At 43.6% G+C, this 14,300-nt stretch overlaps 1 protein-coding gene across 1 annotated transcript in view; it reads right to left on the bottom strand.

Annotated features, from left to right (window-relative positions):
• The window catches only part of LOC139159532 (uncharacterized), a 39,453-nt gene extending 28,207 nt beyond the window's left edge, over window positions 1-11,246 (bottom strand). The window contains exons 1-2 of the mRNA XM_070736844.1: window positions 10,394-11,246; window positions 2,384-2,506 (exon numbers count right to left, since the gene is read on the bottom strand). Coding sequence (XP_070592945.1) covers window positions 2,384-2,506; window positions 10,394-11,246 — 976 coding nt within the window. The remainder of the gene's footprint in view (window positions 1-2,383; window positions 2,507-10,393) is intronic.
• Window positions 11,247-14,300: the final 3,054 nt, after the last annotated feature.

Here is a 14,300-nt window from a genome sequence, read left to right as displayed (position 1 = left end):
GCTGTGTTTGTACAAATTATTCAGATTTTGATTCTTATTATTTACAAGTCAATAGCTCGGGTGTTTTCAACAAAAGACTTACACCCTCAACAAAGCAAATGTTTTAATCCTGATTCTACAGTTATCAGCATAACTTTCTTTCAAAGTAATCAGAAATTGTTGGCATTTCTGAGAATTACAGGTGGGCCTCAACTTACCACAATTGAACCCAAAATTTATGTTGCTAAATGAGAAATTTGTCATAAATTTACAGTGACCATATCTGTCCTTTATTAAAAAGGGCAATCTTTTACTTTTTTAAAAAAAACCCTGTCCTTTAGATTTTTTTAAAAATTAATTCTTATTTTGGGTTTTGCTATTTCATTTTTGTTCATACTACAGAGTTATAAACACAAAGAATTAAATGTTTGTATTCTTATGAACCTCTTTCAGATTTATCCCTTTTGGGGATTATACTTTATTTTTTTCCAAGGGGGGAGCGTGCAAGACCGGCGGCAATGGAGCGAGACTACGCGCTTCATTGCTGCTGCCGGAATAGTGTTTCCACCCATTCTGGGTCCTGCCCATCCCTACGTAGCGGTCTCTTGGAGTTCCGCATTCCCTGCAGGCTTTTCACAGCCACCTACCAACTCACCTCTGGAGGTGCCTGGAACTGGTTCTTTGTCATTCCGTTTGAAGAAATCATATAGAACTGTGATGTCAAACCTTTTTTCCCTTTGGTGCCGATAGTGCTATTGCACCTGTGTGAGTGCCCACACCCATAATTCAATGCCTGGAGAGTTCAGAAATTGCCTTGCCTGCCCCCCTGGAGGCCCTCTGGAGGCCCATTTCCCAACTTCTTCTGGGCCCGGTAGGCCCGTTTGTCACCCTCCCCAGGTTCCAGATTCTTCCCCGGAGCCTGGGGAGGGCAATTTTGCCCTACCCGATTCCCCTCCGAAGCTTTCCGGAAGCCAAAAATGTCCTCCCAGAGCCTCTGTATGGGGCAAAAATCAGCTGGCCGATGCGTGCCTGTGTGCTAGAGCTGAGCTAGGGTAAGGGCTCGTGTGCCAGCAGATATGACTCCGTGTGCCACCTGTGCCATATGTTCACCATCATTGGTATAGAATGTTTGAAATGAGATAATACAGCTTTTATCCCTGACATGAGGAAATATTTTTTTTAAAAAACTCTGTAAAATTGGTAGCTGTTTAGATGTTCTTTAAGAATTACTACTTCAGTAGCTTTTGTATTATGTACATTTGTATGTTTGTGTGTTTGTGTATGATCTCAGAACAGCAAACTAGATGTGCTTGGAAATATACTTTTTTCCATCTGTTTGCCAATCAGATATTTAACAATTGCTACTAATCCATTTGAACACTTTTAATTATTCAATTTTTTTTAGTTTTTTATTACAATGTTTATAAACTCTTAGTTCTCTTTGTAATTCGTAGAACTATTTTTTTAATGGTAATTTCATTTAAGATTACAATTTACAACAAAGCAACAATTTACAAAGTAGTGTATCTGTAGAGGAAGAAACTCTTAAAGTTAATTTCTGGGTGCATTGTTCAAAATATTTTTGGTATGTGCAATGTTAAAATATTTTGCTTCATTCTATATTTATAATTTGAGTGTGAGTGATTTTTTATAATTGTAATATTTCATCTATTTTCCTTTAATGCTCAAATTTTAGGCTTTTTTATTTTTTATTTTTTAAATAATTCAAAATTATATTTTCCTACAAGAATGGGTCTTTATAATTAACTCCAAAATGTTATTTCAAATTTATCTGAACCCATAGCCATTTGAAACTTTTTAAAATAAAAAATTTAATTTCTCTTTTGCTATTTATTCCTTAATTTTTGTCCTTAATAACTTCCTTCGGTAAGGACTGAAGGAAACTCCTTGAGTTCTGTAAAACATATTGATTCAAAGATTCCTAACAACTGAAAAACTCTTTACAGGGACTTTTCAAAAGTGATTAAATAGAAAGTACATATTGTTTCAAAGGTGCTGTCTCTGGTTTGATCAAGATGGTAATTCCCTCATCTCCCTGAGCTCTAAACTCGCAGATCATTGGAGTGGCCAACTGTTCAAGACCAGCAGTGGAGACCAGCAGGACTTTCATCTTCCTTTTGTAAGTGGCTTGTTTATTGTTTTCTGTACTTATGTTATTCTTATTTAAGTAGTAAGTGCACAAAATCATTACCTTTTTATATATATCTGTGGAACCTCGTGGGATGGCCCAGGCAAGTCTGAAGACAATATAGGGCTCGGTTCCTGTTTGATAATTGGTGACTCCAACTCTTCAGAGAAGTCCCCCATTTCCCTTGAAGTAGAAATTATCTCTAAGCTTTTAGATTACATAAATATTGTCGTGTGTTTTCCCACAAAATCCCACCATTCCCAGGGTTTAAGGAGAAGGGGGAGGTGGTCACCTGGGGGCAGAAGAGCGAGGAGTCCTGAGAAGGTCTTCTTCTTCGCTTGTACAGCAAAAAATAACCTGTACTCTTTTCCAAATTCTCTATGAAGAAAAATAGACATGGCAGAAGACTTGGGAAGCATGAAATTCTCCCCTACTGCCAGATTCTTCGCATTTGAGATAGCCACACTTACCCTGCACCACTTTCTTTCTGCCATCGTGAAAGGTGGTAGTCTATTCAAAAGAGAACTCCTCAGCCAAAGGAAGCCTAAAAGGACATTAACTTGGTTTAGACAAGGTTCCAATCACTCCCATTAAAAATCAAATTGCCCCCCTGTGGGGTGTGGCCCCCCCGTGATGATGCGGTTAAAAAGTTAATAAAAAATTATTTTTTTATTGTTCTGAGTGCTCCTCTGGACTACCTAGGTTTGATTTGCCTCTGGGGACCCCACTTGGTAATCAATCACATGACTTGCCACGCCCACCCCGTCAGATGACCTTCAAACCATTCCCATCCGGTCACATGACATCTCATCACATGGCTGGCAAGCCACTATGGTAGGTAAGGCACTCCCATCCGGTAGCATGAGCTTTAAGCCAGTCCCAAGTCACATGATAATCAATCCACTCCCACCTGGTCACATGGCCAGCAAGCCACTCCTACCAGTCACATGACCATCAAGCCCCACCCACAAAATAAGCCAGTAAAAATTTTGGCTGCCCTATATTGGTGGTGTCCCACCATGCCCAGGGTTTAAGGAGAAGGGGGAGGTGGTACCTGGGAGCAGAAGAACGAGGAGTCCTGGGAAGGTCTTCTTCTTCGCTTGCACAGCAAAAAAATATCTGCAATCTTTTCCAAATTCTCTGTGAAGAAAAAAAGACATGGCAGAAGAGTTGGGAAGCATGAACTTTCTCCCCTACTGCCAGTTTCTTCGCATTTGAGATAGCCACACTTACCCTAAACCACTTTCTCACTGCCATCGTGAAAGGTAGCAGTCTAGAGACTTCACCCAGTGAGAATGGGCAGCTAAGCTCCGGGTAGTGGCTTTTCAGGGCAACTGTCAACATCCAGGTAAACAATGGTCATTATCTATGCCTACACAAGGAGGGCAGCTCACCTGGGTCTAAGGGTGGCTGGTGGCTGACTCTTTTGGTGACATTTGGCCTCTATGTTTTCTGTGGGTAGTTGTCTGTTCATGAACAACAGAGAAGCACCATCATTGTGGCACAAAGCACAGAGGGAATCATGGCATCCTATGGCAGAAGTGACTTTTAGTCCAACTCTCTCCCTCCACTTATTTTATGAGTTATGGTGGCTGCATACCCCTACCTCTATGGTTACATGACGACATTTGGATGCTCGGCCATTGCCTTACATTTGTCACTGTTTGCAGCATTCTGGAATCCATGTGATGCCTCTATTTAGGACTGCAACAACTTACAAGGACCACTCTTACCGATAATGTGACTTCACATTAGAGAAATGCTGTACTGAAATATCTTCCAAATAAATTTTGAAGCATTCACTGCCCTAATAAATATAGACATTTCTTCTTTCTTTAGGAATGGGTTTGATAGTAGCAAATATATTCTATTTTAAATTTCCAAATATACCCTAGGAACAAAATAAAAACAAAAACAGACATCCAGTTCAAAATAACCAGTTTCACAACTTGTACAAAGTCAGAAACAATGAAATATTAAACCACATGCTTCATGGAAACCCAACTATTTCTTACTTTCTTTTAAATCCAAGTTTGCATTTTTAGTTCTAAAATATTAATTGTTTTATATAACTATATTTTTTCCCTTCCTGCAATGGGAGAATTCAAAATATTGGAAATTGGATTGGGTAGACCTAGGACAAGTAGTCATTAGGGTTAATTTAGAGTTCATTTAGTGACTGTTGAAAGTTACAATGGCACTGAAAAAAGGACCAACCCTGACAAGATGGAGTGGCTGTGGGTTTTGCCTCCCAAGGACAATTCCATCAGTCTGTCCATTACCCTGGGGGGGGGGGGGATTATTGACCCTCTCAGAGATGGTTCGCAACTTGGGTGTCCTCCTTGATCCACAGCTCACATTAGAGAACCATCTTTCAGCTGTGGCGAGGAGGGCGTTTGCCCAGGTTCGCCTGGTGCACCAGTTGCGGCCCTATTTGGACAGGGAGTCATTGCTCACAATCACCCATGCCCTCATCACCTCGAGGTTCGACTACTGCAATGCTCTCTACATGGGGCTATCTTTGAAAAGTGTTCGGAAACTTCAGATCGTGCAGAATGCGGCCGCGAGAGCAGTCGTGGACTTCCCTAGGTATGCCCATGTTTCATCAATACACCACCGCTTGCACTGACTGCCGACCAGTTTCCGGTCACAATTCAAAGTGTTGGTTATGATCTATAAAGCCTTACATGGCATCAGAGCAGACTACCTCTGGGACCGCCTTCTGCTGCACGAATCGCAGCGGCCAATTTTTCCCCACAGAGTTGGCGTTCTCCGGGTCCCATCGACTAAGCAATGCCGTCTGGCAGGACCCAGGGGAAGAGCCTTCTCTGTGGCGGCCCCAGTCCTCTGGAATCAACTCCCCCCGGAGATCAGGACTGCCCCCACCCTCCTTGCCTTTCCCCTCAGCTATTATGATTTATGTATGGTTTATGTGGGTTGCATGGTTGTTGTTTTATTATAAGGGGTTTAAATACTGTTTTTAATATTGGATTTGTACTCTGTATATTGCATGTTGTGATCTGCTCCGAGTCTTTGGAGAGGGGCGCCATACAATTCTCCATGATAATTGGAGTCAGACTTCAGGTAGGGTTTTCCTTGTCCAATCACATTGAGGACTGATATACATATCCGCCTACGATGTAATATCTCCAGTTTGTCACTCAGTCCGTCATGAGGGAGGTCGTGGAATTCCTATCTGACTGCTGATTAATAGGTAGAAAAGAAAATTTAACACTACAAGAGTTTCTTCTGCTGTTATCTCATCAAAATTTACTGTATTTTTAACTTGGCTGCAATATTTTACCTCTGTAACCGGACCGCTTGTCACATACTGTATTTCTCAAAGTCAGCTCAGGACAGTAATCCAGCCATGCTGATCACAAAGGGCTTGCCCGATCATTTTATACTATCTTCTAGCTGGTATTTGTTTTTCTGCTCTACAAGGTGATTACAAGAGCTTGCTACAGTCACCAGATTTTAAATTTCCTGCTCTTGTCCACCATATTACAGGCGCTGGGGCTTGCAGCCGTGCCAAAAAAACCCTCCAAAAAACAAAAACAATGGCTTCAGACTGTGTTATCCAGCCTGTCAGCAGATTCCCTCACTTACTGGGCTGAGGAGAGTCTCTACGGCGGATTCACAGGAGATTTCCCAGCAGCCGATGCCATGCAAGGAGAACAAAACAAAACAACAACAAAAGCAAAGGCATCACATTTTGAGTGGAAGGCTTCTTTGCCTGTTGTCACCCAGAGTGGGAGAGTGGAGTGACAAAAAGCGTGAATGAGTGCACAAGCCCATAGATCCCTGTAAGCTGAGTTATGCGCCATAGCGCGCTTAGCTGCAGCTGTCAGCGCGCATTTTTTTTAACCCTGCCCAGGAGCCAATCACCTACTTTTTGCAAAAGCCTACATTTGGCGATTGGCTCCTGGGCCAGGTTCAAAAACTGAAAGACGCAGCTAAGTGCGCCATGGCTAAGTGCGTGTGGGGGGGCTCGAGCCATCCCCTTAACGCCACTTCACCTCGCCAAGTGTCCTGGGGGCGGGGGCTCGAGTCATCCCCTTAACGTCGCTTCGCCTCGCCGCGCCGAGTGTCCTTATTTTTTTTTAACCTTTAAGGGGTTAAAACCATCAAGTACTGCATTCCTAGAAAGGGGAGAGAACGGGAGGATCACCGAGTATCTTCTGGGCGCTTCTGAGAGTCGCAGCAGCAGCTGGTGGGTGAGTTGAGGACGGGTCGGAGGAGCGGCTGGAAGCAAGAAAGGGTGCTTGATTTCCTCCGCAGCCAGGAAGCAGAGAAGCAACCAGAATATAGAAAAATACATTGGCGGTCCTATAGTCGAACCCCCTCCTCGAGCATGAGAACTTAGAGCTGGCGAAGGTTTTTCTTATTTTAAATGTTCCGGGCGGGCTGGCAGGGGATGGGGAGCGCACGTGCCCGATATTGAAAATCCCCTTCACCTGCCTCTGATGTGAGAAAAACGGAGAGAGAACGAGAGAGAGTGAGAGCAACAGACAGAGTAAAATAGAGAGAAAGTAAGAATAAGAGAGAGAGAGAAAGAGGGGGAGAGAAAGAGAGATAGCAAGAGAGAGAGAACAAGAGAGGGAAAGAGTGAGAGAGAGTAAGAGAGAGTAAGAAAGAAAAAGAGAGATGAGAGAGGAAAGAAAAGAGTGAGAGAGGAAGAAAGAAAGAGATGAGAGAGGAAGGAAGAGTGAGGAAGGAAGAGAGAGAGAGATGAGAGAGGAAGGAAAAGAGAGAGGAAGAAAGAAAGAGAGATGAGAGAGGAAGGAAGAGAGTGAGAGTGAGGAAGAAAGAAAGAGAGATGAGAGAGGAAGTGAAAAGTCAGGACTCCGGTAGCTTAAATCAGAACTGGTTTATTCATAACGAGGTAAAATACAAGCAGTGGAACGGTAGTCATCCGAATGAATGCAATGGCTAGTCCGTTGCCCTATTCATACGCTTAAAAACGGCGGGCTTTTTCAACTGACAACAATTTAACTTTCGCGGCTATTTTCCGAATAGCCGCGTCTTTAACCAATCACCGAATTTCTGTGAATATTTTTAAACAAACACAACACCCCTCCCTCTTTAGATGAGATCATGATTACGTGTTAATCCACGTCACGTAGTCCTGCAAGCGGATTGGTGGCTTTACAGTTCTCTGGGACCTGCGCAGTTCATTTTGCTGGGAGCTGCTTGCCTGGACGGCCGGCTCCGTTGCTCCGCTAAAGCTAATCTCTGACGGGCCTGGTTGCGTTGATGCATTTTGATCTCCGCCGGCCGCCAGGGGCATCAGGCAGCCTTCGCTGGAGTCTCGAAGTGGTTCTGGTAAGTCCTGTATTGGTTTTTCTATAGTAGGCAAAATGTCTGAGTTAGATTTAATTATTTTGCGTAGTTGATCGATGTGCCGATGCCAACTACGCCCATCAGTTAATAGTATAATATATGTTTTAAACCCGGTTTTCTCTAATACAGTTCCTTCTTTCCACTTATCATTTGAATCATAGTCTTTGGCGTAAATTAAATCCCCGATATTAAACTGTCTCTCATTTTGTAGTTTAATTTCTTTTTGGTCGTTTTGGTAATTAGGGTGAATTCTGTCTAGTTTGGAGCGGAGATTCCGGCCCATTAAAAGTTCCGCCGGGCTTTTGTTTGTGGACGCTGATGGTGTTATGTGCTGAATGGTTAGAAATTCGTCGATTTGTTGTTGCCAATCTCCTAATGGTGCTTTGTTTAATGCTTCTTTTGTGGTTCTAACCATTCGTTCTGCTTGTCCATTCGCTTGGGGAAAGTGAGGAGGGGTGAGCACATGTTTTATGCCCTGGTCCGAAAAAAATAGTTCCATTTGACGGGCTGTTAGCTGAGGCCCGTTGTCAGAAACCACAATATCTGGGATGCCATGTGTGGCAAACATTTTCCTTAGTGCTTTTATGGTTGCACTAGTAGTTTTAGATGCCATGAGTTCAACTTCCAACCATTTGGAGTATGCATCCACAACTAGTAGAAAGGATTGGCCCCTGATTGGTCCCGCAAAGTCAATATGTATTCTAGACCAGGGCCCTCTTGGTGTTGGCCACTCAGATGGTGTGGCTTTTGGTGGGTTGGGTCTTGTTCTCTGGCAGGGTGCACAACCACCAACCCATGCATCTATGTCCTTATCCAACCCAGGCCACCATAAATGACTTCTAGCAATAGTTTTCATTTTGACTATTCCTGGGTGACCTATATGCAATAACTGCAATGCTTGTTTTTGTAAGGATTTGGGAATAACAACCCTGTCTCCCCATAATATACAATCTTTTAACACATTTAATTCAAGCTGTCTGTTCTTAAAGGGTTGATATTGGTTTGAATACTGTTCATTTGGCCAACCTTTTAATATCCATTGTTTAATATTTTTTAAAATTGGGTCTATTTGTGTCTGATTGGCTATGTCTATTGCTGTTAATAACTGTTGTTTACTAGTTTCTATTAATAAAATACTTGACGCAGGGGCAGGATCACTGACCAATTCTGTTTGGGGGCACCTGCTTAATGCATCGGCATTTCCAATATCCTTCCCCCCCCTGTGGATTAAAGTATAATTGTAAGCGGCTAGGAAAATAGCCCATCTAATCATGCGAGGGGAAAGAAAGGCGGGAGTTTGTTTGTTTCCCGCCAAAATACCTAAAAGAGGTTTATGGTCTGTAATGAGGGTGAAGGAGCGGCCACATAAATAATAATGAAATCGTTTAACTCCAGCTACAAGGGCTAACGCCTCTTTGTCGAGTTGGGAATAATTTCTTTCAGCTGAAGAGAGAGTTTTAGAGTAATAGGCTATTGGGGCTTCCGTGCCGTCTGGGAAGGTATGGCTGAGGACAGCTCCTATGCCGAATGGAGAGGCATCGCAAGTCAGGGATAAGGGCAGGGTTACATTATATTGTACTAAAACACTGTTGGATGAAAGTAAATTTTTTACTGCGGTAAAAGCGGCTTGTTCTTTTTGTCCCCACGTCCAGGCAGAGTCTTTCTTTAGAAGGTTATGGAGCGGTTCTGCCACCGTCGCTTTCTGTTTAAGAAAGACGGAATAAAAGTTAAGGAGTCCCAGGAATGCTTGTAAATCTGTCTTGTTTGAAGGAGTGGGAGCATTTCTTATAGCATCAACTTTGTCGTTTGTGGGGTGAATTCCGAATTTGTCTATGGTGAAGCCTAAAAATTCTACTTTGGGAACTGCCCAGGAACATTTGTCCGCTTTTAAATGGAGTCCTGTTTCTTTAAATTTAGTTAAAACGCGCCTAATTCTCTCCCACAATTCTGATTTGGATGTGGCCGATATTAATACGTCGTCAAAATATGGGACGACCCCCGGAATATTATTTAAAATTCGTTCCATGAGACCCTGAAAAATGCCGGGGGCGGTGGAGACTCCAAACTGGAGTCGGGTGCATTTAAAGGCACCTCTGTGCGTTACAATGGTCTGGGCTTCAGATGTGTCTTGATCAACGGGGAGCTGCTGATATGCCTGGGCCAGGTCCAATTTCGCGAAAATGGACCCATTTCCTAATGTGTGCAGGAGCTGTTGCACAACTGGGATTGGGTAGGCATTATGCTGTAAGGCTTTATTTATTGTTGCTTTATAATCTGCGCAAATTCTAATAGATCCATCCGGTTTAACAGGGGTTACGATTGGAGTTTCCCATTTAGCATGATCAGTGGGAATCAAGATGCCCTGAGCTATTAATTTATCTAATTGTTCATCCACTTTAGGCAAAAGCGGGATGGGAATTCTGCAGGGCTTTAGACGGATGGGAGAAATGTTTGGGTCCAGATTAAATGAAATGGGGCTGCCTGTATATTTACCCAGTGTACTAGAAAAAACTTCGGAAAACTCTTTCACTAAATCAGTTGGGTCAAAAGAGTCACAAACATTGTTAAACCCTGAGATTTCAATGCCTAGGGGTTGCAACCATCTAAGTCCCAATAGTGTGTGTTTAGGACCGTCAATGAGCGGTAAAAACCCTTGAAATTTCTTAAACGCAATAGGCACATTTAAACATCCTACTACTGGAATCTTATGTCCCTGAAAATCACTCAAGCCCGGTTCCCACGGTTCTAAGTCAGTCACTTTTACATGAGGTAAATATAATTTAAGTTTTTCCCAAGGCATTATGGAATGTCTGGAGCCAGTGTCCAATTCCATTTCGCAGGGGCGGCCGTTGAGGAAAAGAGAAACAAATAGTTTGTTTTCCGCAGTGGGGAAATTGAAGTTTACAGAAGAATGGCAGTTACCTCGTTGGTTCGAAGAGTTAGAGTTGTCAGCCGGGCGGGAAACGTTGCGTGAAAACGGCGGTCGTCGATTCCTTGGTGGAAAGTAGGGTCGCTGGTTTTGTGGGTTTGCTGGAGTTGGGTTGGCGGCGCGGCAGACTTCAGCGATGTGGCCGCGGCACTGGCAACGGCAACAATAGGCATCCTTGAAGTGGCAGCGAAAACGTGGGTGATTTCCGTTGCAGCCGGCGCATCTGTCTGAACGGGGTGTCTCTCTGGCGTCGTGGTCGGGAGCTCTTCGGATTTGGAGGCAGGTGTCATCTGGAGTAGTGGATTCCGAGTGTTTCTCATCTGGAGGGCAGGCGAGCCAAGTGGATTCATCGGGGATGTGATGAACGGTTGGGGTTGCGCGTTTAATCTCGGCAACAGATGTTTCAGATACCTCGGAGGCTTTTGCTGCCTTGAGAATGTCTTGGAGGGAGGCAGCCTCATCTACTAAGTATTTCTTCTGTAGCGTGATATTAGTGAGTCCGAAAATAAGGCGGTCAATCAACTGTTCCTCCGGATCCTTGTATTTGCATTTTGGAAGGAGTGCGCGCAGGCGAGTAATGAAGTCGTTGGTAGATTCTCCGTCTGCTTGCCGCATTTGTGCAAATTGGTGGCGGTATACACGGACAGGAGTTGTCGGCTGGTAATGCGCGGCGAGTTTTGCTTGTAGGGCTGACCAGGCAATGGTTTCCAGAGTGTCTGGGTCAACGAGGGTAGAGGCCAAGCTGTAGACTTCTGTGCCGCAATAGGCGAGGAATATGGCTTTCTTCCTCTCATCATCGGCGTCATGTAGATTGCTGGCTTTGAGGAAAAATGTGAATTTGGACATGTAAGAGGTCCAGGCTTCTGTCTCGGAGTTGAATACTGGCGGCGGTGGAGCCATGGCCGAGTTCATGGCTGCGTTCGCGGGTGTTCGACCTCCTCGTCGCCACTGAAAAGTCAGGACTCCGGTAGCTTAAATCAGAACTGGTTTATTCATAACGAGGTAAAATACAAGCAGTGGAACGGTAGTCATCCGAATGAATGCAACGGCTAGTCCGTTGCCCTATTTATACGCTTAAAAACGGCGGGCTTTTTCAACTGACAACAATTTAACTTTCGCGGCAATTTTCCGAATAGCCGCATCTTAACCAATCACCGAATTTCTGTGAATATTTTTAAACAAACACAACAGGAAGGAAGAGTGGAACAAAGAAACAGAGAGAGAGATGAGAGAGGAAGGAAGAGAGAGAGAGAGAGGAAGAAAGAGAGAGAGATGAGAGAGGAAGGAAGAGAGTGAGAGGAAGAAAGAGAGAGAGATGAGAGAGGAAGGAAGAGAGTGAGAGGAAGAAAGAGAGAGAGAGATGAGAGAGGAAGGAAGAGAGTGAGAGAGAGGAAGAAAGAAAGAGAGTGAGAGAGAGGAAGAAATAAAGAGGTTCTTTTAATAAAAAAGAAGGGATTTATTTATTTATTTATTTATTTATTTTTCTATGCCGCCCAGTCCCGAAGGGACTGCTGCTCAGACACTATACTTTTCCGCCCACACCGAAAAAAAATTAGAGGGAACACTGCACAAGCCTGACAATAATGTGGAAAAGTGGTCATCTTTACCACCTCACTTTTCCTCAACTTCAACAAGCAAGGTGAGTCAGCTTTGGATTATGAGAGTGTGTCTCTAATTAACACAAATGTTTGGTGGGAGGCAGGTTTTAAAGCCCCAGCTCAGCAAGTGCCCCCACTCAGGTGGCTTCAGCCTTTGGATCCAATAATCCACCTATGGCAACTGCTTCACAGTTACTACTGCTAGTTAGTAATATAACAGCCTTGCCTACTACACCTGGCATTCAGGTAGGGCAACAACCAAGGACTGTCCAAACAGCCCAGGCACCAATATTGGATCCTAACAATATTCAAAATATTATTGCCCAATACTATACAACAGTGTATGGCTGCTTTTCAGCAAATGGCTGTTTTTCCACTCTACATGGTGATTACCGGAGCTTGCTCTAGTCACCCACAAAACCAGGCCCAGCCTCTGCTGAACCAGCCTTCTTTGCAACACAAATCTTTGGAGGATTAGAGGATCATAATTATTCAGCTACCTCAGATAATGAGAGCCAAGCCTCAGCAATGGAAGAGGCAGAGGATGAGGCCCTCTCTCCTGATGAAGCTTTACCAATAGAGCAGCCTACTCCTGCAGGCCTTTTCCCACCAGCCTTATTTAAATCACTTCTCCAGAAGGCCTCTGGCCTGGCCACGCCTCCTATCACAGGAACTGGAAACAAAGCTTCTACTTCCCATTCCATATATTGCTGAACAAGTCCAGACAGTGGCCCTTATTCCAGCTCCTCAGCTGTTCATTGATAACATTCAGAAGCAGTTCACTCTTCCTGTGGCAGACTCAATACCTCCAACTTTTGACAAGAAGCATTTCAATGTAGCTCTTGAGCTAGCAAACTTGCTCAAGCCCCTAACTTATCACCTACAGTTAACAACAATGGCAAAAAAACCATAGTAAAATGGGGCAAAACTCACTTAACAAATGTCTCAGGTAAGAACTGAAAGTTTGGGTTCAATTCTGGTCATAGGTTGAGAACCACCTCTATAACTCATATTAGCTTTCCTAGGGCTAAGATTCCAGGCTTTCCCTCCCGTCTGTCCTTCCACTCCCAGCTCCCAAATTTCCAACTTCTCTTCCAGCCAACAATATAAACAGGAAGGAGGACCCCTGTGTTATTGATTGATGGTTATAAGAGCCAATCAGCATTCACTGAATTTGTGGGTAATAGGAAATGGCCTTTCCCAACACAAGGCCTCCAAATCAGGCCTGAGATGAGAGATGTTGAGATGTGGTCCATGCTGTTTGTCCTCCTGTAATTCCCCCCAGGATGAGACAGCCAGTGTTTTCAATGGTTTGCATCAGGGGTAGGTTCCAACTTCCCTCGCTGCTGGTGCGCATGGGTGCGCTTCGTGGGAGGGCCAGTTCTTTGTGGGCACACATGCACAGTAAGAAAAAAATCCCCTCCCCCCCAAAACCCCAAAGCCAAAAAAAAAAAGATGGCCTCCATATGCACAGTACAGGAACTTGGCTTCTGCACATGCTCAGGAGGAAAAACATTTTTGAAATGTGGTGGGAATTCCTTTTTATTTTTAAAGATGGTGGTGCCCATGGACCGGCACTGACCAATCCGATTTTGTGACATTATCATGACGGCACCAGTGGGTGGCTACCGGTTCTTGTGAGCCAGTACGAACTGGGAGAAACTCACCTCTGGTTTGTACACTTTTTGCAGTGAAGAGAGACACAGAAACACAAAAGCCCATAATTAACTATGAGTAGGTTTATGATGGCAATAAAATACCAAGGCAAAAAAAAGCAAGGCAACAGGAAGGAATGATTACGCCAGATATTTCCATTTGGGAGCAAATTTTATTTATTTAGACTGGTCTATATCATATACATGGCATATACATGGATATTCTAATTTTTCAAGTTTCACCTGCAGCATCACATGATGCTAGATTAGTTAGACCAGCTGGACATGCAAATCCAGATTCTCAATACAAAGTTATGGACTTTCTTAACTTAATTTTGATTTTTCATATTATATGGGCTTAGAAGTCAAAATCTTTTAAAAATCAGTTTCTGTGGAAATTTGATGGGCTTAAAAGACTATACATTTCATTAGGAGTTTAACATAGATGTGGCTGCTCCATCTTATTCTTATTTATCTGAAAGGTCTAGCTTAACATTTGTTTTAAATTATTATAGATGTATAGACATTTGGTCCTACCTCAACGCATTGTTTTAAACCAGGAGTCTCAAATTCAATTTACCTGGGGGCCGCTGGAGGTAGAGGCTGGGTGAGGCTGGGCCACATCAGGTTTTCCCCCCAAAAAGCTC

This window comes from Erythrolamprus reginae, chromosome 2 (genome assembly GCF_031021105.1).
Source record: "Erythrolamprus reginae isolate rEryReg1 chromosome 2, rEryReg1.hap1, whole genome shotgun sequence".
Classification (NCBI taxonomy): domain Eukaryota; kingdom Metazoa; phylum Chordata; class Lepidosauria; order Squamata; family Dipsadidae; genus Erythrolamprus; species Erythrolamprus reginae.
The sequence above is the reverse complement of the archived record's forward strand: the minus strand, read 5'-3'. Positions and strand labels throughout refer to the sequence as shown.